The 23543-nt window shown below is 43.4% G+C and overlaps 1 protein-coding gene across 1 annotated transcript in view; it reads left to right on the forward strand.

Annotated features, from left to right (window-relative positions):
* The window catches only part of npepps (aminopeptidase puromycin sensitive), a 31276-nt gene that overhangs the window by 4229 nt on the left and 3504 nt on the right, over nucleotides 1-23543 (forward strand). Inside the window, exons 3-22 of the mRNA XM_030049227.1 lie at nucleotides 266-343; nucleotides 502-623; nucleotides 1002-1109; nucleotides 2952-3152; nucleotides 3552-3648; nucleotides 3749-3782; nucleotides 4488-4602; nucleotides 5840-6004; nucleotides 7744-7848; nucleotides 7966-8026; nucleotides 8177-8286; nucleotides 8657-8720; nucleotides 9539-9678; nucleotides 12603-12737; nucleotides 15200-15419; nucleotides 16809-16951; nucleotides 17573-17629; nucleotides 18857-18964; nucleotides 19737-19892; nucleotides 20263-20310. Of these exons, the coding sequence (XP_029905087.1) occupies nucleotides 266-343; nucleotides 502-623; nucleotides 1002-1109; nucleotides 2952-3152; nucleotides 3552-3648; nucleotides 3749-3782; nucleotides 4488-4602; nucleotides 5840-6004; nucleotides 7744-7848; nucleotides 7966-8026; nucleotides 8177-8286; nucleotides 8657-8720; nucleotides 9539-9678; nucleotides 12603-12737; nucleotides 15200-15419; nucleotides 16809-16951; nucleotides 17573-17629; nucleotides 18857-18964; nucleotides 19737-19892; nucleotides 20263-20310 (2267 nt within the window). The remainder of the gene's footprint in view (nucleotides 1-265; nucleotides 344-501; nucleotides 624-1001; nucleotides 1110-2951; nucleotides 3153-3551; nucleotides 3649-3748; nucleotides 3783-4487; nucleotides 4603-5839; nucleotides 6005-7743; nucleotides 7849-7965; nucleotides 8027-8176; nucleotides 8287-8656; nucleotides 8721-9538; nucleotides 9679-12602; nucleotides 12738-15199; nucleotides 15420-16808; nucleotides 16952-17572; nucleotides 17630-18856; nucleotides 18965-19736; nucleotides 19893-20262; nucleotides 20311-23543) is intronic.

Here is a 23543-nt window from a genome sequence, read left to right on the forward strand (position 1 = left end):
AAAGTGCTGCTAAAACAAACATAAAATACTTTGAGTAAATTCATTAATTCATCAGCTAAGCGTGTGGTACAGTGCATGTGTTTGTACCTGCACTTTGTAACGTGTATTTAAGGGTGTATTTAAGTTTTAAGCGCCTAATTTTCATGCATTAGAAATGGGTCGCAACCCTAAGTTTGGGAACCGCTGCTGGGAACAGTGTGTGTTATGGTATCATGGTAACGTTTTCCCCCTACCCACTCTTCTTCTTCCTCTTTTTGCTTTTTAGAAATTAATGCCACAGGATTCAACTATCAAAATGAGGATGAGAAAGTCACTTTGTCATTTCCCAGTGCTCTTCAGAAAGGTAAAAGGGGGCAGCATGTGGCTGTGCTGTCAGATCTCTGTTCTCAAACAATGTTGTATCGCTTTTGTTTTTTTGTTGCTGTTGAACAATAACAGACCCCCCCGCCCCTCGGTCATGGCTGAATGAACACCGCTGTTTGTGTTTTGCCTTTTCTCCAGGATCCGGCACGTTGAAGATAGACTTTGTCGGGGAGCTGAACGACAAAATGAAAGGATTCTATAGAAGTAAATATGCAACTCCTGCTGGAGAAATCCGCTACGCTGCTGTCACACAGTTCGAGGTAACTGGAAGGTCACGCCACACGCTCTTTATAGTAGTCGGATGGTTTGTTTGGGAAAGCGGATTGCTTAACCCTATCATGTCCTGTGTTGCGACATGGCTGTGGGAGTGTGGGATGGTCACGTGACTCATGTTGATGCTCCTAAAGGTTACACAACACCACATATGTTTGTGTGTTTACATCTGTGCTTGTGAAAGCACAGCCAAAACTAGGTCAGTGTAGTCAGGAAACTTTCACTGGGGGAGATCGCTTCAGGAGGTCCATCAGAAAGTGACACCTCCGGGATGTAAACGTGCTGTGAACACACGCAGGTTTTCCTTTTTCAAAAGTGCGCATGGGCCTCACATGGTTTTGTCCTCTGTCACCCTCCCCCTGCAGGCCACGGACGCTCGCAGAGCCTTTCCCTGTTGGGATGAGCCAGCTATCAAAGCCACCTTTGACATCACGCTGATAGTTCCCAAGGACCGAGTAGCCTTGTCAAATATGGTACGTGTCACGTATTCACTCCTCCCGCTGAGACGCTGCAGACCCCCAGACAGCTTGAGTCACATTTTGCTGCTGTTGTTGTTTTTTTCTTTCCCCTCTTTGCTAACACGGCTTACATAACATAAGACAGACTTGTTGGGTCATTGCATATTGGACCTCTGGTAAAATACAATGTTATGTCTGTCAGAAATCTCAAAGCAACAACATGCAAAATGAATCTTATGATGAGGTTGCTTATTGCGTTAATGAGGAAAAACCTATGAACTCCTCATTTCAAAAAAACGTGATTCATACATACACATCCGTCTAATGAATAACACATTATCTGGCATAGGTTACCACATAAACTGTGCCCTGCAGGCTACCCGAGTCATTTGAATGGCAATGATAAAGTCTCTCTGGTGACAGAGTCCTCTGACTGGCAGTTCAGGTCTATATGAATAACATGAACTCACACTGTCAAACATTATGTCAGCTCTATGTTTATGTAATATCAGTGCCAATTGTTGTGGCCACTCCAGTTAAGTATATGGATCTACTGGAGGATGCTACTTAGAGATTACCGATCAAAATACTTTATTATTGTGTACAACAACTTCAGAAATCAGTTGCTGGAAGTCCATTCTGTTTGCATAAGTAGAGTTGTCCGATAGTAACCACAGCTCCTTCATTTCCTTTTCTTTCTGCAACCAGTCACATACTTGCACTGTCACAGGTTTGGTCTATTGCTGCAGCTGCGTCAGTACCACAGTTAGTGATTGCTTGGCTGAAAAACTTCCTTTGTAATGATGTAAACGCAGATTTAGGGACACTACACTAAGCCTTAATGTGCTTTTGCTTCCTCCTCAGTGCCTATTAGCAGGATTTCTGCTTTTTGGTCGAGCCTTAATCTTGTTTCCCTTGGTAAATTTACAAATGAACATTAAAGGGCAATTTATTCAGGTGTCAGGTGTAGGAGGTGTTTACGTGTTGAAGTAGGAAGGGGTCAGGATTCAGCATAATTTTACTTGGACCGTCACAACGTTGTGGCTGAGGCTATCCAAGGTGACCGGTCAACAAAGTCAAACTTTCCCGAAGTGGAAACACATTCAAACCTCTCTGCATACAGATTTGCATACAGTTGTTCCTAGTTCATACTGTCAACGTGTATTTAAAATTTCATGCCAGTGGAGGCCCATGCAGATTAAAGAGGTTATTCGTACATTAGAAAACCTGAAATAGCAGTGCAACAGCAAGAGCGAGAAATGCAGCTGAGGGACCATGAGCATTTAGAGGCTGATGGATCAGTCACAAAGCTGCAGATATTCCCTAAGAAGCTCTGTAAGCTCATTTTGAAGAGTTGACCATGAGATCTTAGCAGGGAAATGAAAATAATAATCAACCGGAAAAGGAAGTGGAGGCGCTTCTCCACGAGACTACGCAGCCCATTGTGACTTTTTTAGACTGATTGCAGACTGCGGCAGGTCTTGGTACTAATTCGACTAGTTCAGCCAGCAAGCCTGTGCAGATTGCAGAGTCTGAAGTCTTTGTGCGTTAACATATTTAAGTCAAACAGTATTAAAACACCCCAGATATTTGCTTATTATTCAAATAAATTCGTGTAAAAATGACAACTTAACAAATTAAATTTAGAGGCCTGTAAAACTGAGGTATGGACCTGCCATAATCTACAATGCAAAATGTGCCTGCAGGTTGTAGAGCTTGTTTCCAGTGAACACTCACATGCATGTTTATTTATATTTTTAATTCATAGATTTGTTGTTTCCATGTGCTGCTCCTCCACATTGAGCCAGTCAACTGTGTTTCTGAGCCGTATGTAACATGCCCCTGTCCTCATCCCAGAATGTTATTGATCGAAAGCCATATCCAGACGACGAAAACCTTGTGGAAGTGAAGTTTGCCACCACGCCTATCATGTCCACATACCTTGTAGCTTTTGTCATTGGTGAATATGACTTTGTGGAGAGCCAGTCGTCAGACGGCGTGACAGTACGCGTCTACACGCCCATCGGGAAGGCAGAACAAGGGAAATTTGCACTGGAGGTGAGTGCGTTGTTCCACTGCTTTTTTTTTTTTTTTTTTTTGTGTCCAAGGCAGGAAAATATGAAGTCGGTCAGCTCATCATATGCTCTCAACATATTCCCAGCCATGGAATATAAAAGAAGCTCCAAACAACCAGCATGGCTGATGGAGTGAAACTTACAGAAACAGATTTGCTATCAGTCGTCCTGTAGTGTTTTGTAGTAATTTTCCACTCTGCCTCTTTGTACTTGTCAGTCTATTGTGTCTCCATCAGTGTTGTTGTGGCGGCTTTGTCCTGGCACACAGATCGATAGTCGACCACAGGTTAAGAGCATAGTCAAGGCTTTTGAAATCCTTTTTGCATCGTGTTTGATATATACGTTTGTTTTTTTCTTTTTTTGTCCTCCATGACTTCTCCAGGTTGCGACAAAGACTTTACCTTTCTACAAAGACTACTTCAATGTTCCTTACCCATTGCCTAAAATTGATCTCATAGCTATCGCTGATTTTGCTGCTGGTTAGTACTCGTCTATTCCACTTTTCGTAACTTCTGAAATTGCACAGAAAATGTTTACAGTGAAGGATTGTCATATATTTTATATGCTCCTCCTGTCTAGGTGCCATGGAAAACTGGGGCCTTGTTACCTACAGGTAAAATAAACCTGTTTAAAACGTTTATTCATTTTATCTATTTATTTTCATGCAGAGAAAGAGGAAGCAAATGTATACTTCTGCTGTTATGGAAAAACCCCATCATTGTCATTTTTAAAAAAAAATTGTTTCTTACATTAATTGAAATTCTCCTGCAGTTTGTTTACTGTTTTATTTTAATTCACTCAACTGCTGCACCACACTAAGAGAAAAAGTTAATATCTGCGGGAGAGGATGTCATTAATTTGCTTTTGTAATTATCGATGGTGGCTGTGGTTTGGTACTTTGTTGTTGTGGTCATCAGTGTATTTCTCAGAGCCATTAACATCTGCACAAGTGATTGTGTTTTGTCATTTTGTCTCCACAATTAATCAGTAATAATTATGTCAATATTAAAACATTTCATAAATTTAGAATCTGTACTAGTAAATCATCAATATTTTGATCTAAGACCTGCAGTAAAGTAATGTGGTACCTTGTCAACACTAATAATGACTAATAATCATGAACACAAGATAATTAGGATTATGACTTTAGCCATGGTATATATGTACAGTTTTGTTGTTAATGGGATGTGACACCACCTGTTAAACTTGGCACTGAGTTGACAGCAGTGATGTCCAGATCTGTAACTCTGTCATAGAGAGTCAGTGTGTGCGGTGTTTGTGTTTAACCTTTTCTTTTTCTCCGTCCGTCGCTCCACAGGGAGACGGCGCTGCTAATCGACCCGAAGAACTCCTGCTCGTCCTCCAGGCAGTGGGTGGCGCTGGTGGTGGGACACGAACTGGCCCACCAGTGGTTTGGAAACCTCGTCACCATGGTAACCAGACACAGCCCACGTCTCTCTGCCATTTATCACAGAAAAGGCCCAAAGGCAGCTTTACGCATATCAACTTTTTTTTTTTTGAGAATCTTTGAAAAATTCAACAATAAGGTAACATTAATTTTAGTTTCTTAAGCAGTAATCAACAAGCAGAGTTTCTAAAGTCTGCAGCAAAAAGGCATAAAAACAGGATGCAGGAAAGTGTACTGAAAACAGATGAAAGCTAGAAAGTAATATTGGAAAAGAAGGTGAGAAAATAAAACGTTAAATTAAAAGGTGATGAAAACGTTCCATAAAGTAAATGCATTTAAGCATTTTTTTTTTAGCAGTTTAGCAGCTGTGACGTACTGTCAGCTTCAGTGTTTAGTTTGGGGGCTAGAAAGCAGCCCTGTGGCTCACTATGTTGCCTGTTTTTTTTTTTTTTTTTTTTTTTTTTTTATCCCCACTGTTGCTTTGTTCAAAAACTGCCCAGTCATCATCAAATACAAAGTAAGACTGACGCTCAGTCTCAAACACTCCTCAGCTTAATTTGCATGTGCTCATTATGAGATGCAGGACTCAAGTGTCTCTTGGTGCCAGTTATCAAGGGCTTCACTGCACAGTCGCCAGCCTGAGAGACTCATGGCTCAGGACTGCAGCCCAGCAGCACCTCTCAGTGTGTTTGGGATTGCTGTTGAGTTAGGGCTCAGTGCTATTGCAGTCTCTTCAACTCACGTCTCATCTCTAGTTCTCTAATCAGCCAAAAGCCACTCTGATCTGGCAGTGGAGTTCTGTTGAAGGAGTAAGAGGTGTGTCTTAGACTGAAAGCGTTCATTCTGCAGCTCTGAATGTGTGAAAGCAGCAACCTACTTCAAAAATTGGATGCAGTGTTATGTTTCATTCTATGTCAAATGAAGACTTGACGTTAAAAATGCTATACTTCAGTTTGTGTGGGGGGAAAAAACACAGTGCACAAAAGTGTCAGTATTTTGTGTTATCTCGTATCTCTTAGAAAGTAGCAGAATTAGACTAATTTCATCCCATCGATTCAGCCAGTAAGAGTGTTTTTAAATGCAGAACATCTCATTTTGGAAATGTCTTTAAAAGAGCTCAGGCGATGAACATTTTGCCTTCTGTGTGTGTGTGTGTGTGTGTGTGTGTGTGTGTGTGTGTGTGTGTGTGTGTGTGTGTGTGTGTGTGTGTGTGTGTGTGTGTGTGTGTGTGTGTGTGTGTGTGTGTGTGTGTGTGTGTGCAGGAATGGTGGACCCATCTGTGGCTTAATGAGGGCTTTGCTTCTTGGATCGAGTATCTGTGTGTGGACCACTGTTTCCCAGAGTACGACATCTGGACCCAGTTTGTCTCCGCCGACTACACCCGCGCCCTGGACCTGGACGCGCTGGACAACAGCCATCCCATAGAGGTGCGTTCATGTTCGGGGATTCGCTCCGTAAAACAGACAGCTGCACTCTCCTGCAGATTCCTCAGGCAGCATAGAGGTCACTTGTGGCTGCGTGCACATTAATAGGTCATTTGGATGATTTCTTGTTACTTTAACCTGGATGTTACCTCACAGGCTCATGCGGACTGATTCTGAGGAATCAACATGACTGATCAGCAGTTTCGTCCGTTGCTTCTGTGAGAGATAAGGACCTCCTCTCTGTAGAGTCCATCAGGGCAAAGGGAAATTCATAACAGTCAAATGCAGAAGCACACACAACTGCACACGACACACACGCTGTGGTGTCATCTAAATTTGATTTTCAGATTATTCATTGCCTGAAATTTGATTAGATTACTGGATTAAATTTCTTACTTCATTGAGGAATTGGAAAGTTCACATACTCTGATGTGTTCACATCGTATCCGGTTTTCCTGTAAATATGAACTGCTGACTTGGAAAAACTGTTCAGATCAGCCTAAGGGCCCACTCACATTGGCAAGTTTGAGCCCGTATCGTGCTAAAGCCAAAATCCCCCCCTCCCCAGTCCCTGGCTGGCCTGCACTCACATTGCCTTTTTCCCAAACGCGCCCAAGCACGATTGCCCCCGGTGTGCACGTCATCACGTTGAAATACGACAACAGGCATGGCCCGACGTCATTATAAATCAATGTAGTTCAAATACATCATGTCTTCCTTTTAACTAAAAAACGTTTTTGGTCCTTTTAATCAGACATGGGATGTTTATTTACCTTGACAGTTTCGGAGGTAACTTCCTCCTTCTTCAGAAAGGTCCAACTGACAGTTGGAGCGGCACCTGGCAGATCCGGCAGACCGGGTGACCGGGTGGCCGCACACCGCGCGGTGCCGCAGCCGGTGCCGACACGGTGCCGGCCAGCACCAGGTCTGCCGGATCTCCGCACACAGACTGCTGTACTTTCATTATAAACCGACTTTTGTTTATACGCGGTTGCAGCAGCACAACGGACAGCGACACAGACAACATGGTTGATTATTGATTGCGCAACGCGGCCATTCGCCGGTAATCAAGCTGCGCACATTAAACAGTTTTGCAGAGGCAGGAGGAAAGTTGCATGATTTACATCCGCGCACTGCGTGCGTGACCGTGCATGTGCTCATGTACGCGCCCGTACCGCGCTGAAGCACACCCCTTCCAACTGTGCCAGAGCGGGGGAAGTGTACTGTATTCAAGCACGATACGGAGCGATCACACTGATCAAAGAATCCGGATTTTAAGGGCAATCGTGCTTGGGCGCGGATCAAACTTGCCAGTGTGAGTGGCCTCTAACATGGGGACTTTTTCTGGGCTCTGGTAATCTCCGTTTGGTTGTGGAAGTGTGTCAACACAAGTGATAAGCAGAGCAGGGAATCCACTAACGCTTGCAATCCATAGCTTTGGAAAAAAAAAAAAAAAAAAAAGTAGCAGATGTATTTTTACTAACACAATCAACTGTATTTATTTACACCGACTGCAGTTTGTTTATACTTCTATTTATATTTATTCAGCTGTCGCTCTGTGCTTCTGTCAAAGTTATTATCTGCAGCACTGGATATTGTTAATTTGCTTTTGTAATTATTGTTGTTTTCATAACCTGAACACCAGTATGTTGGGACTGTGTTGTTGTTGTTGTTGTTGTTGTTGTTGTGGTGCTCCGTGTTTGTTTACTGCTCTGACTGTCTGATGATGCTCTGTGCTCCAGGTGAACGTGGGCCACCCGTCAGAAGTAGATGAAATCTTTGACGCCATCTCCTACAGCAAAGGAGCGTCTGTGATCCGCATGCTGCACAACTACATAGGAGACGAGGTCGGGGCCCGTCTGGCACACAGCTGTGACACACTCGCCAGTAGTTTGATATTGTTTCTCCATTGTCTTTACTTTGTTTTGTGTTTTTAAGGCTTGCTTTATCCTATTTCTCTGTAGGATTTTAGGAAAGGGATGAACGCTTATCTTTTGAAGTTCCAACATAAAAATGCATCGACAGGTAAGGTCAAGCAGAATTTTTTTTTCAAGACCAAACAATTGTGCCAGATTTAATTTAATTAATTAATTTATTTATTTTTCTTCTTTCTTTTTATTGTCTTTTTTTAAAATTATCTTTTCTTATACCTCTGACTCCCCGTTCTCTTTCCAGAGGATTTATGGGACTGTTTGGAACAGGCCAGTGGGAAACCGATCGCTGCGGTGATGAGCTCTTGGACCAAGCAGATGGGCTTCCCTATTATTGTAGTGGACCAGGAACAGGTGAGTTCAGCCTCGACTTCACTGGGTGCAGCTCGATGTCAGGCGTTACCTGTCGAGCGTTTTGTTTTTCTATGTTGTTGCCTGTGGTCAGATCTATTCCAGAGGCCACAGTAAATGGTTGAGTTCATGTTTAAGCAGAATCATAGTTTATAAGTTACCAACAAATTTTTTTTTTTTTTTTTTAAATCTTAAAAACCCTGAAAACAACAAAAGTTGATAGCAGGCTTAAAAATTTGCCTCATTCTGTAGCCAAACTTGCCAGCATTTGGCCATTGATGGTCCTTATTCTCTACTGCACTTGTTGTATTTGTGTCCTTGAATGTCTAGACAGGTGTGGGGTCTCATGAACTGACAGTTATTTTATTTATAGCAAGGTGATGACCGCATCCTCAAGATATCTCAGAAAAAATTCTGTGCCAGCGGACCACATAATGGTGAGTGTTTACAGCGAACATTATTTAACCCGAACTTCATGCTGCTCCAAAGAAAAACAAGAAAACACCAGTTTAAGTTGTCAAATAAGTCACTTACTAACCATGCTAACCCACCTTGGAAATAAGTGCCTGAGATCGTACAAATTTTCTGGCACTAAGCTCAAGTATGAGGTATGAGGTGTGACATCTGATCGTCAGCAGCTAGCCCAGCATAACAAAATGATGACTGATGCTCATGTGTTTCTTGTGTTCTTATCTGGTATGAACACCAGAGAAGGTCGGGTAACACAAACAGTTCAGCAAAGTCCGTCATGTTTAGCTAAGATTGCCGAGGCTGGCAAACTGCCTGCCACAACTTCACCCATGAACTGTTTCAGTGGTTTCAAAAATGTAATGTTTTAAGATTTCCAGTCCCGTTTGCACACAACACACACTCCTTTGAGCAGTGTTATCAGGCAGTGTGTACTCATCTGGACATTTGAGGTTTTTCGAGCAGGTTGGAAAGTGTGAGTCTGTAATACTGAGGGTGTATTGGGTGTGTCGTCTTCAGGTTGTGATTGCACATACAGCAATGAAAAGTGAGAGAAAAATGGTAATTTGAGACAGATCAGAAGAACAATTTTTATAGTAAGATTGGGTTAAAATACATAATCCAGGAGTTGGTGGTAAAGGACAAATTACAAGGTAATAGTTTACACATGAGTTTCAAATCATGTAAGTGGGGACATGAGTAGAAACTGACATGACATACGCACTTTCCTGCTCTGTATCTCTCTGCGCTGGCTTCTCATTGGCTCCCTCCCTTGTCTGTCGGACAGGTGAGGACTGCCCCAGCTGGATGGTCCCCATTAGTATCTGTACCAGCGAGGATCCCGCCTGCACCAAGCTCAAGGTTCTGCTGGACAGACCGGAGACCAGCATCACGCTCAACAACATCAGCCCAGACCAGTGGGTCAAGGTGAGGCTGCCAGCACCAACACAGCACACGACACTGGGAGCTGTGGGAGAATACAGCTTCACTCGTCACTTCACCTCACATTTCATACACACTAGGGCTGCACAATTAATCGAATTTTAATCGTGATCACGATTTTGGCTGCCACGATTAAATGAGCCTGATCGTCGGCGATATTTACATTAAAAATGCAGACTTTGCTGCATATCTAATCAAGCACTTTCTCAGCCAGTAGTCAGCCAACCACCAGGGGGCGAACGCATGGTTAGGGCTTCATTAAGCTGCCTAAATAACAAGCGAGCGCACTCTGCAGCGGCAGCCTCAAGTTACTCGGTGGACTGATGAGAGCGAGTCATGTCGGGAGAAGAAGGTAGGCTACAGCAGTTCCTGCAACAAGTTCCCCGTCAGAAAGGCTATTCAGGGCCTGCTCACATAGGGCCATTTGCTGCGTATCGTGCTAAAGCAAAAATGCCTCCCCTCCCCAGTCCCCGGCTGGCACTCACATTACCTAAAGCCCAGATGTGCCCAAGCGCGATTGCCCCTGGTATACACATCATCACGTTCAAATACGACAACAGGCATGTTCCGACGTCATCATGAATCAATATAGTTCAAATACATTCATTATGTCTTCCTTTAACTAAAAGACGTTTTTGTTTCTTTTAATCAGACACGGGATGTTTATTTACCTTGACAGTTTCAGAGGTAACTTCCTCCTTCATAAAGGTCCAACTGACAGCCGGAGCGACATGTCAGCTGGCTGCTGCGCACACCGGCCGGCCCACCTAATGCCGGCGGGTGCTGCGGCCGGCACTGTGGCGCACACAGACTGCTATATATACTTTCATCATAAATCAAGTTTTGTTTATACGCGGTTGCAGCAGCACAACGGACAGCAACACAGACATCATGGTTGATTATTGATTGCGCAACGCGGCCATTCGCCGGTTATCGCTGTGCGCATTAAATGATTTTGCGGGAGCAGGAGGAAAGTTGCATGATTTACATCGTATCCACGTTCGCGCGCTGTGTGCGTGACCGTGCATGTGCTCGTGCATGAACGCCTGTATCGTGCTGGAGAACACCACACCCCCTCCAACCGTGCCAGAGTGGGGGAAGTGTGCTGTATTCAAGCACGGAACGGAGCGATCACACTAGTCAAACAATTTTATTTATTTATTTATTTATTATTAAGCATTTATTCTTATTTAAAGTTTCATTTTGCATTGAAAACTGTTCATATATTGTTTGTTTAAAAGTAGTGCAATAAAAATACACATGCTTTTCCCTAACATGGTGAATAATCGTGATGAATAATCGTGATTACAATATTGATCAAAATAATCGTGATTATCATTTTGGCCATAATCGTGCAGCCCTAATACACACATTGTTTTTAGTGGACGCCCTTTTTAGTGAAAAACAAATGAGGACCGATTCAGACTCTCGCCAACACTACAACAGTAGGGGACGGTTCATTCGTCAGCTAGACAACTTCTCCGAGTTGCGCAAGGATATTCACGATAATCCTAATTTACAGTGGTCCCCATAATGGAAATTCACCGTGAATAACTTTTTGAGTGTTTTTTTTTTTTTTATCGCAATAAAATCTTGCATCATCCTATCCTTACGCCACAGGTTTTGTGCATTTCCCCTACCATAAAAAATTGTGAGCAAGTACAAATTCAAATTAAGAAGGCTACCATTGTGTCCAGAATATTGTAAAACTAATTTGAATGAAGGCATGCTGCTGTAATTCTGAAAAGCTTCGCCTTGTTTGGTTTCTTTTTTCCTTCAGCTTTATGGCTGCAACATCCTCAGTCTGAACGATCACCACTTTGTTTGATAACCCTTTTAAAGCCAAAGAAAGTTTGACTCAAGTTCCTGATAGTCAGCTGGGAGGAAGAGCAGAGGAGGAAGTGGTCATTGCGGTCTCAACCACCGGCTCCTGTCGTCACAGACAGGTTTCTACGGTGGTGCTCACAGGACAGTTATAGCAGGTCGTGTTCTGGTAAATGGGGAGTGAGACTTTTGGTTTTCTTGCCTTTTGTGCTGCTGAATATATCCCTTGTATTTGGACAAAATAATTCTTGAAATTCTCAAGTTCTCCAGCCCTTTTCCAATTATTTGGTTGATTTAAGCCTTCAGTAGAACCTCCTGACACTCTTCTGTCTTACACTGTCCATGTAGGGGTTTATGTAGAGGTGGGTTTATGTAGTTGCATCTGTTGCCAGGGCACCAAGGCTTTTCCACTTGTGCATACAGTGGATTTCCTTGAACTGTAAATATAAACACGCCACAAGCTGGCTGCGAGTGAGTTTGGACTTTTATTGAGGGATGAAAGTGCCCCACTGCAAAGGAAGCGACAAAATGAGAGCTTCATTGCAAAAGGTCTGCTGCTTCATCCCTCCCACCATGCAGTGCGGGCCTACATCAGTGTCCTATCATGTAGACAAATAAAATTTCAATGATTCAATAAGAAAATATTCAAAATATAATGAATATCAATGGATTTGTGACTTTTTTTTTTAAATCAAAGAAAATACTTGAGGAGTTATAAAACTGCCGATGTGATTGCACTGCTGAGGGTTTGTTGAAAGGATGAGCTCCTTTTGCTAGCGCACTGCCTGTGTGTGTGTGTGTGTGTGTGTGTGTGTGTGTGTGTGTGTGTGTGTGTGTGTGTGTGTGTGGAAGAGGGCACACAAATCTGATCCGATCACTTGCAAATGACAGTGTATAGAGTCTGACTTGAAGATCTGATTTGAGAAACAAATCTGATTTGCCTGCATTCTGAACAAAAGCCTAAGTCACTCTGGATAAGAGCGCTGGCTTAAAGCCTCAGTTTATTAAATGCACTGTTTAAGAGGCAGAAATGGTAAAACAACCTTTTTTTCTGCAGTCTGACCCCTTCTGTCTGCCGTCCACAGATCAACCCGGGCACTGTGGGCTTCTATCGTATCCAGTACAGCTCGTCCATGCTGGAGAGTCTGCTGCCGGGCATCAGAGACCTCACCCTGCAGCCTGTGGACCGACTCGGCCTGCAGAACGACCTCTTCTCCCTGGTGAGGCTGACACACACACACACACACACACACACACACACACACAGGCCACAGTTGTACTGGCCTCCATAGCTGTGGTTTGAATATTCCTTTTCAAGAGTTTTGTTTTTTGGTAGATAAAGCTTCACTAAGCAACTTCACACATTCACAGCCACAAATGGGAACAAGAGGTATGAATTATGACAATTAAAAAACACTTCAGGATTTCACTCTTTATTTTTCAATTTGTCACTTCTTGCACACCAAACAGATTTCCCGCTGTTCACCGTACCTGACACCAGAATTTCATGCAGTCCAGTAGCTTGAATATTGGGCATCTCAGTAAGGGAGGAATGGCGCATTATTGTCAGTTACATAAAAAAAAAAAAGTGTCACCGTGTCAGAGGCTGTGCCATTTCACTCTGTCCAATTTCAAGTCATCAAAACACAACAGTGCTGCTGTATTCCGCTGATCAAATAATGGTGTGAAGAAAGTTTGAAGTCTCTGAGAGTTCATTGTCATATCGTAGTGCAATGAATGGAAACCAGTGGCTGGAGAAAAGGGAAGAAAAATTATATCAGTGGTCTGAAATACCACTGCATGCTTTGGGAAAAGATTAGCAGAAACATTCAGGGTGTAGATTTTGTAGATATTACGCTAAACATGCAAAATCACTGGTATGGTCCTTTTTAAGAAGCAATACCTTGGTGTTGTAAAATACCAGGGGTAAGTTCCCCGCATTTAGTTGTTGGTTATATTGCCTGCTGTATTACTTGTTTTTTGAGCCTTGGTTTGTCCATGCCAAAAAAAAAAAAAGAACAGTTTCCTGATGTGTCGAAACGGAAATGAGGAAGTAAATTGTTGGAAGTTTCCCGTACCGCTCTGAAGCGTACTGTACCCAGAAGCCGAGCCCTCCTGAGGCGTGAACTTCTAACATTACTTCACCTCTTGCTTCACGATGTCGCAGACGAGCCACAATGACTGGCTTAGTCATTCATCCCCATTTCCTCCTCCACTTCACTCGCTGTTATGACTCAGCACTGGGTTTCATTCATGTCGTCATGCTGTCATGCTTCACTCATTCCACACCTCTTTCACCTCCGTTTTGTCAAGATGAATGGACGTAGAATTTTCTGGATCTCTCTAAATAGTTAAACCAAATGGTTATCTAACACAAATTGCAGCGATGTTGAGAGCAGAGGATCAGATAACGGCACACCACAAATCTTCCTTTACTGACATCCTGATGTTTTTTTTTTTTTTTTTTTAAAGTGGAACATAAAGATTGCCAGCATGATCCACTTTGTCTCGTCACATTCAAATTCAGCATTGTAGAGTCTGTTGTGATGTTTTTTCTTCACATGGAGGTTGATGGATGGATGTAGAGTCACTCAGGAAATTTGTGACCATTGAAAGGAATTTAAAACAGTGCTAACCTGCAGCAAATGCTAGTTTTTTTTTATTTATTGTTGTTCTTTTTCTTCTTATTTTCCTCTATATTTGTAGCAGGACGACAGGCGTCTCCAGGAAAATTGGGCACACTGCTTGCAAATAATGAAAGCAGAACTATTCAAAGTATCTTTGTAAAATGCACCAATTCTGGGCCATTTTAAAATGACAGCAGGTGCTAAAGCTGCTACTGGGAATAAGAGAAAATAAATCTGTGGAAACTCCTCCGTCCTGTATTGCTGCAGAAGGTTATAGTGTAAATTCAGTGCCTTGTACTTTCTCTCCTCTGGTCAGCACTCAACCTCAAACTTTTTTGAGGTTGAGAGCGGTTTTATTTTCTTGCAGTTCTGACATGAAAATCCCCTTGTTTTTGGCTTCCTTGAAAAATGTATATTTTTAGTGCCTACTTAGTGTTGTAGCAGGAAGTGAGTAATACCACACACAGCTCCGAACCGTTCCATCATGTAAAACCTACAATTTCACCACTTTCTAGGTGACATGAGTGGTAACGTGTGATGTTTTTGGACGTTCACCCCAGAATGTCCTATTTCTTTTTCCTGAGACACCCATGTGACGTCCATTTGGCTGGAATTTGTTCATTTAGAAGAATCTCTTTCTCAACACTATGAAAGTTGAATGACAACAAAGTATGACTGCAGAATTATATATATTTCTGAGCTACACATCTTGTCGTGATAGCATCGGGCTGCTAGAATATAAACAATTTAAAATGTCAATAGATTGCATATAATAAATTTTGGATGGGGAACTTTATGGATTATCATTTTTTTGTGTTGTAATATATTAAATTTTGACACATCGTCCCATCCCTAGTCCCTTTCTGCATTACGTATTACCCCAAAATCCTGATTTAACTGTTAAATGCATCAAATTATGAAATCAATACTTGTTTCTTTTGATTGTGAAGCGGTACATAGATGAATGCAGACACAGTTCATTAGTTGAGTTTTGGATGCAGCAGTAACTCTGTTCCCTCTGGCCTGACGTCCCGCTGTGTCTCTGTGCTCCTCAGTCGCGTGCCGGGATGATCAGCACGGTGGAGGTGCTGAAGCTGATGGAGGCGTTTGTCAACGAGCCCAACTACACTGTGTGGAGCGACCTGAGCTGCAACCTGGGCGTGCTGTCGTCGCTCCTCTCCCACACCGACTTCCACGAAGAGATCCAGGAGTTCATCCGGGACCTCTTCACCCCCATCGGCCTCAAGCTGGGCTGGGACAGCAGGCAGGGCGAAGGTGAGAGGCGACTCGTGGGCAAGACTGAGCTGTGGTGGTTTGTGGTCTGCAGGGCTGGGACGATATGCTCATCTTCTAATTTGGTCCTATACTTGGGTGCAGATTTGATATGTTGTAATTCTTAAGTATTACGTTTTATATTATGATTTATTGTGATTTTTATTTTTTGGATTATGCTTTAGTTTGTGGTTGCAAAGTTTCATGAGGCTGTGATTATCCTAGAGGTCACTATAGGTCATTTTATACAGTGACGTCAAGTGTCAAAAGAAGGTCTCACTGCAGTGAAATGGCTGCTATGGGGGCCAACATCATCACACATGAATCAAATGTGGCTCATTGAATCCACAAGAGTCTTAGCTTTTCAGTCAAAGCCAACTGATGCAGCTCCAAGACTGTTTAGGCCCCAGTCTGCACACACACACCATTTTACAACAGGCCACAAGAACACATGTGGACTGCAGGCTTTGGGGCCCAAACTGCATGGGATTAGCTTTTTCCCTAACCAAAATTTAGGCGAACTTTGGAGCGACATTTAGCCCACTTGCCGACAATGTAGCATGACATGCTTGGTATCAACGGATTCCTTAGGTCCCCTAGTTTCATATGATACCAGTATATCTACTTTTCAACAGTAATAAGAAAGAAAATCATGTGAAAAGAATTGTGATACTTGTGTGAAGTTAATTGATTCCCCTTAGCAACTTTCCCGGCTGATTGGCTAAAAGGGCTCTGTTTGTGCTAAGCATGGCTTAGCACAAACAGAGCCACTGTTTCCACATGCTTACATGTAATGCCACAAAGCCTGCTGGGAGGTTGGTCATGGGTCAAGGCGGTGCCAGCTTACCCCGCTGACTGGGGACAAGGGGCGTGTTCTGTGACAACATTGCTGAAAGGAGTCATGACTTAGCACAAACAGGGCCGTGACTTCCAGGCCTGTGCTCCACCGAGGACGTGGTGATTGTAAACTGTGTTTGTTCATATATTCTGTGGAATCATACAAAGCTGACCAGCATCCTGCAAAATGGCATGGAAACTCAACTCAATACAGAAGCAATCTAGAAATTAGGTAATTAGTTCTGTCGCGCTGCATGTAGCCTAGCAGTCATATCAATTTTTGCTGTGTAATGTATTATGAATTATGTTGTGTTACTATCATCAAAAGATGCAGCTATCTTTATATCAGCATACTCTGGTGTAACTAATAACCCAGAGATTTGTTATTATTTTCATCATATCAGCTCATGTGAATATCTTCTTGATTTGTGAAAAATGGTATTTGCCATCCTGTAGCTCAGTAGAGCCTGGGTGTTTTCTCAGCCTGATGGACCTGTTGAATGTTCCTGTTGAGGCCCGCGGTGCTGTGCCGTAACATGGTGCTTGTGTTGCCAGGTCACCTGGACGCTCTGCTGAGAGGGCTGGTTCTGGGGAAGCTGGGGAAGGCCGGACACAAACCCACACTGGAGGAGGCCCGGCGGAGATTCAAGGACCACGTGGAGGGCAAACAGATCCTGTCTGCAGACCTTCGGAGTCCAGTAAGCAGCAAAACACACATCCAGACACACGACGTACACCAAGTTAACACAATCATGGGCAGATAGTTCCTTTCCATAGCGGCATGTTTCAGTGTCTCTGGCCTCGCTCACTCAAACTGGAGGTGTTCATGTTCAATCCCAAATTGCTGCTAATATTTATAATTATAATTTGTTGAATGACCATATTTATTTTTAGCCTGGCTAACACCAGACTGTAGAGGCGATCTCTCCCTGCAGCTTTTTGCTCTTCACACTGATTAGAAAACATCAGCTCGCCGGGACACTTTGAGCCACAGTGTAAACAAAACACTGCGTGGATCCAATCTGTTTGTGTCATCATTTGTCACACAGCGGCTTCATTTACCCACTGTTGTGTTGCTATTTGTGTTGGAACAGTATGTGTCACCTTGTTTTTTTTTTTTTTTTTTTTAAATGGTGCATTAAAAAAGTGTAGCTTGTGTGCACAGTAATCTCTGGGTTACATTTTTTTAAATAATAAAATGATGGGGATAAATAAATAGAAAACTGAAAGAAAAGATGGGATTACTAACTTACTAATAAACGTTTAATATAGCAGATGTCATGTTTTGCTCTATGACTGTGTGCTTGTGGTTTCCCCAGGTTTATTTAACAGTACTGAAGCACGGAGACAGCACCACATTGGACACGATGCTCAAGGTAAGTCAGGCCGCCAGTCTGATAACAAAAACCGCTGTGGATATTTGTCTTTGGAGACCATGACATTTTCAGAGAGACGTATCACAGTTTCCCTAACACGATTAACATTAATCCACATGATAGATGTTACAAAAATAGATGGCTCCTGCACAGCCACTTGAATTGCTGTGGGTGCCGGTCAAGCGCAGGAAATTCAAAAATGTTCAGGTCAAAAAAATCTTGCCGCACTCGTTTCCTTTACGGACACAAACGCTTTTGTCTTCATTTACTGAAATCTGGAGACCTAAAGAAATGAAAACAATTGTGATCGTATTCCATGGAAAACCTCTGATGTGTGTGTGTTTGTGTGTGGGGTGTTGTATTATTGATGTAATCCTTGAACTAAAACAAGTGGTTGGGTTTACTGGAAGTGAAGAGCAGTTATTTCAGTGTAAGGATTACGTAATCATTCACACCCCACATTGAAGCTATCCATGCATACAACTAACAGTTTTGTTCTTATTCTAAGATCTCCAGATTTCAGTAAGAGCGTATTACATGTTCAGAGCCGTCGTCCAAAACAGTCGCCAGATAAGATCCCTTATGGACAGACATGACAAATGCGCACTAATGCAGAGGATTATGACGTTTAGTCTTGTGATGTGGCCAGAAGATTCCATCAGAGGGAATATGATCTGGGTTTTATTAACAAAGCTATGGCGAAGGAAGAGCTGATTCACAGACAGAAATGACTGAATCCTATCTGGAGAGCTGTGGATAATAGACCCACGTTTACATCAGACTGCAGTGACGTAGCAGAAGAGGTGGGAAAAGGCTATTGGGAAACACTGGGGTGCCTTGCAACACCACTTTACAGTATGTAGCCTTGCCTCAACCTTGCTTTTGTCATTAGCCCATAAGACATGTTTAAATAAATATTCACCAGATGGGGCTAAAACTTCTTCTCGGTGTGCAGCAAAAATTTTTTGATGTGAACATTAATCCAAGTGACCCTGAGTGAGCCGGAGCTCTGTAATCCTGATGGATCTGATGGTTGGTCACAAGATCAGATTTACTGTCTGTCGTAATATTTGATTTTTATGAGTCACCTGACTGTTCAGATAGGTTCCTATTCCTCACCTTTGCTCCTCTCTCTCTCTCTCTCTCTCTCTGTCTCTCTCTCTCTCTCTCTCTCTCTCTCTCTCTGTCTCTCTCTGTCTCTCTCTGTCTCTCTCTGTCTCTCCTCAGCTCCACAAGCAGGCAGACATGCAGGAGGAGAAGAATCGTATAGAGAGAGTTCTGGGAGCCATTTCCGCCCCCGACCTCATCCAGAAAGTTCTCAACTTCGCCCTCTCGGTACGCACAGCCACAGCCCTCTCCTCAATTTATCAGAGTTATAATCCCAATCCCAAGCATAGCCAGTTTCTACTCTCTATCGATGACTGGTAGAGCACAAGGCTAATTCAGCCTTTGCTGGTTCAGTGAACGGACAAAGCACAGATGAGATATTAAGGATATTGTGTGTGTGTGTGTGTGTGTGTGTGTGTGTGTGTGTGTGTGTGTGTGTGTGTGTGAGGGACAGAGAAAAAAATGCAGTTTGCTGCTGCAGAAAAATGCTGGTTTGGAAAAAAAAAAAACATGCTGTGTGTACACAACCAATCAGAAATGTTCTGTGCTGCAAGCCCCGCCCCTAAAGTTCCTGTAGTTTTAGAAAGTACTGTCACCCGAGCTGGGACTTTTTGGGGGTAAAAAAAAAAAATGTCCCCAGAATTTAATTTAGAACCCGGTCCCTGCGATGGAGTCGCAGACAATTCTTAAAAAGGTTCCTCGTCTCTGGGGAAAATTCCTGCAGTCAAAACAGGGTTTATGAAAAAATACATTTTTCAGAATTCAGTGGATCCGGTCCCATTTAAGAGATGCAGAGTTTTGCCAGGATGATGATTTGAAAACCCCGTGGATTTTTCCCACTGAGAAATTGTGTTGGATCCAGAATTTTGTAATTGGGCAAATGTTTGTGCTCATCGTTGTGTCAGACGTTTGTGCTCACCCAGGTCAGCCTCTTCCGGGTTACCCTCATCACTGAAATCTGGGTAGATTCTGTCAGCTAAACTTCTGTTCCCCTCCACAGGAAGAGGTCCGTCCCCAGGACACGGTGTCAGTAATCGGGGGCGTGGCAGGAAGCAGTAAACATGGCCGGAAAGCTGCCTGGAAGTTTGTCAAAGATAACTGGGAGGAGCTTCACAACCGCTACCAGGGCGGCTTCCTCATATCACGGCTCATCAAGGTAAACGCTCCGCCCGTCGCCAGCGCGAACATGTCCGTCCAGCTTGTGCTTCATGAAGAGCCTGCATGCTGCTGCCCAGCGAGCTGGGCGTACCTGTTTGTGCTGTTCAGGTGTTAACCATCAGCACAGCTTAAAGTCACTGTGTTCCAGTCAGATTCCTCAGTATTTTAAGTTCTGGTCTGTTTCTGTCCACAAAGCTCATGGAATCTCGTTGCTCATTATTAGCGTGAAACGAGCAGGCTCAGCTGGCAGGTTGCTGTGGTTTCAGTGAGAAAAGAAAACAGTGCCAACAGGCTGCTTTTAGACAGGTGTTTGGTTTTTTTGTTCTTCATCTGTTAAACTTGTGTGTGTTTTTCACCCGTCTCTGCAGCTCTCAGTTGATGGATTTGCTGTCGACAAAATGGCTGCTGAAGTGAAGGTGAGAGCAATTCACAGAACACTGGAGAAAGAAATATCATCATCATTTAGTTAGTTGTGTCTTAAAGCGGACATGAAACACTAGAAGCAGTTAACATATTTTACAAGTTGGGTTCCCACTCTAAAAATTAATTACAGTTTCAACACCGTCAGTGAACCTGGATTAAAATAAAAAATAATCTAAATTACATTTTTCAAACCAGTGTTGCGCCATCTTGTGGCGCATAGAATATGACGTCACGAGGTTGGTTGGCTTGGCAGTCCTTCATTAGCTCGCATTAGATTAACTAGTGACAGCACTGACTCAATGGAGAATAAGGAACCTCAAACTAAAAAGCGATGCAAGGGGGGGTCACTTTTGCATCGCCCCTGGATACAGCAATGAATTTTATAGTTAAAAATCAAGGAAAGATTGTCCGCTTTCATGCTTTGCCTCTTAAGAGGCAAGTGGTTCTTCGTCGTTGGCTAGCTGCACTGAAACGAGAGAATCCTCCAGTTAGCCGTGAAGCTAGGGTTTGTAGTGAGCATTTTGCTCTGGTTCGACGATCCAACAAACTCAAGTTCGAGGCTGCTCCCTCTGTGTTCGACTTTTCCTCTTATGAGGTCGGGTGTACAGACCGTCCGACCCAGTCAACTAAAAAAAAAAGTAGCTGTGCACTGTAATGAAAGGGCGCAACGGCGCGCCCATCTGGCTGAGCAGAGAGAAGTACAACCTGCAAGGTTGAGATAACCAGAAAATAAAATCAGCACTATCTTTGAGAATCTAAACGTCTTTATAACATCAGGGCTGTGGTACTCTTTTCTAGTCAAAGCTCAGCCATCTAGTTTACAAGATAGAGTCGTTAATAAACGAGCAACAAAATATGTGCTCATCAGTATCAGTTCATCACGATATGTGCGCCCCTCTACAACCATAAGCAAGTTCAACAGTTCAGCTTTCTTACCTTGGCAGCACAGAGACTCTAATATTCACCAGCATCTCTGTAGAAATCAAACATTTTCTTCACCTTACAGTCTCCGTCCAGTTTCATTTGGGCTTTTTCCCCCTCAAGTAAGAAGTGATGATCCACTCATAGCAGTAACTTGTATTGGAGCTCCGTTCAGATAATGTGTTTAAATTAAAATTTTCACAGCTATATAGCAACAGAATTGCTTGACCCTCTTCCACCGGCGATGCCGGCGCCGACAGGATTCGGCATGCCGACTTTACATAACGATTTCTCCGTGACTGCTTATGATATTCAGAAACTTTAAAAAAACAAAAAAACATCTGTAACCGGAGAAACCGGAGCTCTTCAGATCTATAAGGTCCATTACGGTAACTCCGTAGGACCATATGCGTAGGACTACTGACAATTTGAACGTCCAATCACAGAATATTCCCCGGTGCGTCACATGGTTGTAATCTGAGCTTCTCAGTACCGTAACTCCTGAACGAATTGTGCGATCGAAAAAATGTCAACAGTTTCTGAGAGCAGAGAACCGAAGCTTTCCAGTGGAGTACGGATACACCAGTCATTACGGTGTCCCGCTGGCCGGCAGCCCACAGAACCATGCATGCTAGGTGTTTTTGTTTGTTTTTTGTTTCACAAACTGGTGTATTGTGTACAGCCTCTGACACTAGAGAGGGGGGATGGACAGAAAATATTTCTTTGTATTACAGACATTTACAGGCATGTTCTCTATTTTCATAGGCCAGGCAAACACGCGTGCATCTGTTAGACAGCAGCAGCAGCAGCATGACACAGATCGACATCAGTGTTGATGAGCAGCAGGAAACCATAGAAAGGGTCAGTGTGAGCACCCAGACAGATCAGTGTCAGCAGGCAGTATCAGGGAGTATTAACCAGTTGAGCAGTAAAGGCACCATGACAGATGACATACTATTCCCTCAACTTCTTACCCATGATTACTCTTATGTGAAACCAGCTGAGGAATTCAGACCTTCATCACCACAATCTCATGGATGTTTGAGTGCTGAAGAATGGGAGGAGTCTGAGGGGGGCAGCTCTATGGAGGAGGGCTCAAAAGATGAATATGATGATGAGTTCGATATGAGTGACTTTGAAAGCATCAGTGATGAGAATGAGAGTGTGGGTGACGTAGGTAGACGAGGAACTAAATCTCTCTCAGGACAGAAAGAGCATCGTGTCCATCCAAGAACTGTTGAAGCTCTTCTGTGTGTGCCACTGGGGGGTTGTGGCAAATGTCTAGTCCAGCCACCAACCCTGAGAAAAAGTGGATTTGGACTACAGATTAAGACCGAATGCACTGATGGCCACGACTACACCTGGAACTCACAGCCTTTGATCAGAGGAGTGATGGAGTGCAATGTCTCTATCCCTGCTGCTAGTTTTACAACTGGCAACGAGTGCAGTCTGTTTCTGGAGATTTGTGACACCATTGGTCTAGAAACTCTGTCTAAGAGAGAATGGTTTAACATTCAGAAGGCGTATGTCATCCCTGAGGTAAATGAGGTGTGGACATTACACAATGAAGCTGTGCTGGCTGCAGTGTGTGATGAACCGCTGGTTGTATGTGGTGATTGCAGATATGACAGCCCTGGCCACAATGCTACTTTTGGAGCTTACTCTCTTCTGGATACAAAGTCAGACTTGGTGGTAGCGCGGGAGACTGTCAGAGTCACAGAAGTAAAGAACAGCTACTGGCTGGAGGTAGAAGGTATGGAAAGATGTCTGTCACAGCTTGCACAGTACGGTGTGCTGACATCTGTGATTGCCACTGACTGTCACCCCTCGGTGCAAAAAGTCCTGCGAGAAAAACACACCAACATACAGCACGAATATGACTTGTGGCACATTGTCAAGTTTGTAAGGAAGAGGTTACTTAAAAGCCACAACGAGGAGCTATATGAGTGGATGAGGATGATAACAAACCATCTCTAGTATTGTGTTAGCACCTGTAAAGGAAGCGTGACCAGGCTTAAAGAGAAGTGGATCTCCGTCCTTCACCACATCACCAGTGTGCATCACTGGACATGTGGTGAGACAATGAAAAAGGGCCAATCCCATTTCTTATTTTCACCCCTACCCCTCTTTTTCGAGTGCCACTTGCCCCTTGCAACAAAGTTAACAAGGGGTAGGGGTTGAAATACTTGCCTATGAAATGGGACAACCCTTCATCCCCGGAAACGTCATCATTAGTCATCAGTGACGTTGTAAACAGACGCAACGATTTTTTTTTTTGCCGGTAAATCTCAATCTCAAAATGACG

Source organism: Myripristis murdjan, chromosome 1 (genome assembly GCF_902150065.1).
Source record: "Myripristis murdjan chromosome 1, fMyrMur1.1, whole genome shotgun sequence".
NCBI classification, from domain to species: domain Eukaryota; kingdom Metazoa; phylum Chordata; class Actinopteri; order Holocentriformes; family Holocentridae; genus Myripristis; species Myripristis murdjan.